The sequence below is a fragment of the Macaca fascicularis genome, chromosome 10, assembly GCF_037993035.2.
Source record: "Macaca fascicularis isolate 582-1 chromosome 10, T2T-MFA8v1.1".
Lineage (NCBI taxonomy): Eukaryota > Metazoa > Chordata > Mammalia > Primates > Cercopithecidae > Macaca > Macaca fascicularis.
In genome coordinates this window covers 118,910,043-118,915,286 of record NC_088384.1, presented here as the reverse complement: position 1 = coordinate 118,915,286, position 5,244 = coordinate 118,910,043, and the positions used below count along the sequence as shown (strand labels likewise).

At 52.3% G+C, this 5,244-nt stretch overlaps 1 protein-coding gene across 3 annotated transcripts in view; it reads right to left on the bottom strand.

The window, feature by feature from the left end:
• COL9A3 (collagen type IX alpha 3 chain) overlaps positions 1–5,244 on the bottom strand; it is a 33,592-nt gene that overhangs the window by 757 nt on the left and 27,591 nt on the right. For all 3 annotated transcript variants that reach the window (XM_045363276.3, XM_065523386.2, XM_005569692.5), the window contains one exon: positions 1,455–1,532. In XM_045363276.3, coding sequence (XP_045219211.2) covers positions 1,455–1,532 — 78 coding nt within the window. The remainder of the gene's footprint in view (positions 1–1,454; positions 1,533–5,244) is intronic.

The following is a 5,244-nucleotide window of genomic DNA, read 5'->3' as shown; positions in this document are numbered from 1 at the left end:
CTTGGGACAGAGCAGAAGGGTGAGTTCAGCTGCAGCCGGGACTGGAAGCAGGGGTACTTGACGTCCAGCTGCGAGCAAGCCCTGCTCTTTCATCAGCCGTGGGGGGTCGGGGAGGCCGAGGGAACAGGGCACACAAAGGCTCTCCGGGGGGCTGGCTGTTGGGAGTGCCCCGAGAAGGCCAGGCGTGGCTAGCCCCAGGCAAGGGTGCAGAGCCGTCCCGAGGACACCCGCACTCTGACTTACTCGGGTTTGGTGGGGGCTGTGTGAGTGAGGAGTGGATTTGTAGTGGGCAGGGGGCCCGGGGTGGCTTTGGTGAGTGATGACAGTGGAACCATGGGGGAAGGCCTGGGTGTGAGGGAAGAGGGAGTCAACTGCCTAAGTCGGGGTGTCAGAGCCATTCACTGAGATGAGGTGACAAAGTCCAGAATGCTGTGGTCATGGCACAGCTGGGAGGCTGCTGTCCACCAGCAAGCGCAACACAGATGCTGTTCAAAGCTACACAGGTGGAGAGATGTGGCTGGGGGCCCGGGACACCTGCGCATTGGGACACCAGGTAGAGGCAGAGCTAGGTCAGCAAAGGAGAAAGCCCAGGAGCGTGGGGCACCCAGAGAGCAGTGTGAGTGCATGGAGGGGAGGACAGGGCTCCAGGGCAACCAGGGAAAGGTGGGAGCGGGAGCCTTCTCACCTGGGCACACACATCCTTGGAGCCTAAGGCCTCCTGGTTTTGAGAAGGCACCAGGCTAAGGCAGGGGCAGGAAGGGGATGGCCTTTGCCAGGGATCCTGGCGCGCCTCCCTCCGTGACAAAGCATTTATTTTTGACATTAGAAATGGAAACATTCAATGGCTGCACAGGTCAATTAAGAGAAAATTCTGTCAGAATTTAACTGAAATAGATACTGAATAGCTTAAACAGAATCTAACCAAATCGACTTAGCTAAAATAGATCCAGGAGGATCTGCTTACTGATTACACTTTTTTTTTTTTTTTGAGACAGTCTCGCTCTGTCGCCAGGCTGGAGGGCAGTGGCGCGATCTCGGCTCACTGCAACCTGCAACCTCCGCCTCCTGGGTTCAAGTGATTCTCCTGTCTCAGCCTTCCAAGTATCTGGGATTACAGGCGCCCGTCACCATGCCCAGCTCATTTTTGTATTTTTAATAGAGATGGGGTTCCACTATGTTGGCCAGGCTGGTCTCAAACTTCTGACCTCAGGTTATCCGCCTGCCTCAGCCTCCGAAAGTGCTGGGATTACAGGTGTGAGCCACCGCGCCAGCCCCGATTAAACTTTTATGTATTACAGTGGTTACTGAGACAATTCCTAATCTTGCCTCTGAGATTGCTTTGCCAAGAGAAGAGGAAAAGAGACCCATTCGTAACCCAAGCACACCCCACATAAAGCTACAAGATGGCGGAAGAAATGCCACCCAGTGAGGCCGTGCTGGCCGTGCACTCGTACCTTGGGGCCCCTGGTCTCCGTCAGGCCCGTCCAGCCCTGCTCCTGCCACGCCTTTGTCTCCTCTGTCACCCTGGCTTCCTGTCACGAGGTGTGGACACGGACACATGGTTAGAGTATCTGTTGCAGCCACAGCACAGCGGTGTCTGATCGACTTTTGTAATAAACAGGGTTCCCGCTTTTTACCGAAGTACAGACGTCACACACACAGGGCTTGACGGGGTCCGACAAGAGGGGCCCACCTGTACACAGTCTTGCGCCGCAGGACGGCTGCAGGTCAACGACCCGCCGTATAGGTGATGGTGGTCCCATAAGATTATCATACCCAATTTTCACCATACCTCTCCCGTGTTTGGATGTGTTTAACACAGATACCCACCACTGTGTTAGAACCGCCCACAGGACCCAGCACAGTAACAGGCTGTGCAGGTCTCCAGCCATAAGCCCCAGCTCTGGCACACGGCCCAGGGGTGAGGGAGGCCGGGCTTGCGCAAGTGAACTCAGATGTTCCCACAGCGAAACCGCCCAGTGGCACAGCCGTCAGAACATATGCCTGCTGCTGAGCCCTGCATGGCTGAACGACCTCGCGGACCTCCGGCAGCCAATTTGAATGGGATTTTAGTTTTGTTCAAAATATTTATGCCTATTAAGCAGTTATTAATGTTTTATAATCCTATTTTAAATGATTTTCAACCCACGGGTCATCTAAGGGCATTTTCACGTCCCTCTAATTGCGTCATTCAAATCTTACATCTGTGTTTTGCTGGGTGAGGAGAGGGGTGTGTTACCATCTATTTTTTTTTTTTTTTGAGGCAGGATCTCTCTCTGTTGCCCAGGCTGGAGTGCAGTGTTGTGATCATAGCTCACTGCAGCCTCAACCTCCTGGACTCAAGGGATCCTCCTACCTCAGCCTCCTGAGTAGCTGGGATTACAGGCATGCCACCATGCCCGGCTAATTTTATAGAGATTGGGTCTCACTGTATTGCCTCAGCTGGTCTTGAACTTCTGGCCTCAAGACATCCTCTCGCCTTGGCCTCCCAAAGTGCTGGGATTCCAGGCCGAGCCACCACGCCCAGCCGTGTCAACCCTGGCTTTGTGCGCCCTGAAGCCACGAGGCTGGATGCATACAGGTCGCTCTAGGATTTGCTCCCGGTAAAGTGAGCCTTTGTCAGCGCAGGGATCCCGTAAGGCAGGCAGCATCACACAGCCGGTCTGTTTCGTCTGATGGTCATTGCAGCGGCACCAACTCTGTTTTGCTTGGTGTTTGTGTGTGTGTTTCAATCCTGCAATCCTGCTACCTTCTGAAATTGATGAGCACAGGTGCGATTGGCGGTGCCAACGTTGAGGCAGTCACTGCCCATCTGCACATCACGCACGGCCACGGGCGGGAGCGGTGCCCATGGCCTGGGAACTCGGGTGGGCCTCCCCAGCGGGGCAGCGGGCTTCAGTGGCCCCTGGTGCCCAGTGTGTCTGGCGTGACTGGCCCGACGCCGCAGGCTGACCTACTGTGCCCTGGGGCAGAAGGCGGTCCTGCTGGTGCTCCTTTTCCAGGGAGGGGGCTCGAGGCACAGCAGTAACAGAGGCTTCTGAGCGAGGACCTGCAGTGGGTCCAAGCGTGCATTTATATTCACATTCAGTTCCCATGGTCAGCTCTGGGCATCGTGCCAGCTTCACTGACCATGGCCCGAGGCACCAAGCACCTCTCCAGGGAGCGGCTCCTGCCGCAGACGTGCCCATCTTCACAGGGCACAAAAGTGCAGCCGTCCCAGAGGCCGGCCAGGACGGTCAGGACGGTCAGGACAGTCAGGCACACGGGTCAGTGTGGTCTCTGCTCACTAATTCCACCACACCACTCTCTGAGAATCGGTAATGGTCATTAATGTGCCTTTTGAATTTTCTTTTTTCTTTTGAGACGAAGTCTTGCTCTGTTGCCCAGGCTGGAGTGTAGTGGTGTGATCTCGGCTCACTGCAACCTCCACCTCCTGGGTTCAAGCGATTCTCCTGCCTCAGCCTCCTGAGTAGCTGGGATTACAGGCACGCGCCACCACGTCCAGCTAATTTTTGTATTTTTAGTAGAGATGCGGTTTCACCATATTGGTCAGGCTGGTCTCTAACTCCTGGCCTCAGGTGATCCACCCACCTCGGCCTCCCAAAGTGCTGGGATTACAGGCGTGAGCCACTGCACCTGGCCTGAATTTTATTTTCAAAGTCTTGAAGGAGTTCAGGTCCCTATCTGGAGAAAATCTTATGTGGTCTCTTTTTGAAGATTGCAGTCCCTCATGTGGCATAAGACTAGCCTAGATGGCCTGAGAAAGTCATAACTTAAAGAAGTTTCCAGGAAAACAGGAAGTTATTTGATAATTTGGACATATGGACAACAAAATGAATTTGACACTCAAGTGCTGAAAATCTTCAATCTCAGTATCTTTAAAATAAGTGAAATAATATCACTAACTATGGAACACGACCACCTTGCTAAATAGTTCAATTTCGTCTCAGAGATGAAGACAAACTCGCAGAGTTAAGTTTCCTTTAGAAACGTTTTTCTTAAGCTATTTTTGGGAAGCAGGACGTTATCTGGTCCGGAAGGTGGGATCCACTGGAATCGTGAGCTTTAAATCCTTTACTTGGGCTGAAGGGCAGCTGACCGGATGTTGCAGATGGAAGGCGTCTTGACATTTTAAAATTCTGGTAAGGGTTCGTGTCCAACAGTTAACACAATTGTGTGTCTTCCATGCCTCCAGACCTCCCCAGTTTACACCTGGGTACCTCAAAGCCTTTCTGGCAAGTCAATACTGCCAGCCATGCACACTGCACAGCCGCGTGGAGGATCAGCGAATGTCAGTGATTTTCGTCTTGTTTCTAAATTAAAGCTTTCTGTGTTCTTCATAGCCCTTAATATGGAGACAACTTTGAATTTCGTATGTTTGCCTTTTGCAACAGAAATTTTCACATGCTGCCAGTTTTCATGAAGGTGCATCTTGTCAATATAAATGCAACTCTTATTTATTCATTCCTCACATTTTATTTTTTTGAGACAGAGTTTCGCTCTTTTTGCCCATGCCAGAATGCAATGGCATGATCTAAGCTCACTGCAACCTCCGCCTTCCAGGTTCAAGTGATTCTCCTGCCTCAGCCTCCCGAGTAGCTGGGATTACAGGTGCATGCCACCACATCCGGCTAATTTTGTATTTTTAGTAGAGACGGGGTTTTACCACGTTGGCCAGGCTGGTCTTGAACTCCTGACTTCCAGTAATCCACCTGCCTTGGCCTCCCAAAGTGCTGGGATTACAGGCGTGAGCCACTGCACCTGGCCATTCCTCACTTTTTTTTTTCTTTTATGGAGATGGAGTCTCGCTCTGTTGCCCAAGCTGGAGTGCAATGGTACAAACTCAGCTCACTGCAACCCCTGCCTCCAGGGTTCAAGAGATTCTCCTACCTCAGCCTCCTGAGTAGCTGGGATTACAGGCGTGTGCCACCATGCCCGGCTAATTTTTGTATTTTTAGTAGAGATGGGGTTTCACCATGTTGGTCAGGCTGGTCTGGTCTGGAACTCCTGACCTTGTGATCTGCCCACCTTGGCCTCTGAAAGTGCTGGGATTCCAGGCGGGAGCCACTGCCCGGCCTTCGCCACAGTTTTAATCAACCTCTCCCTGCCAAATATTGTTCTAATGGTATTTGAGAAAAACATCACATTTTAAAAATGTTCCAGTTCCCACAGGATTACTAAGGCGTTAACTGCGCTAGGCCCCAAAATATGAGGGGCCCCTGCCTTCCAGGCATTACCACTGAA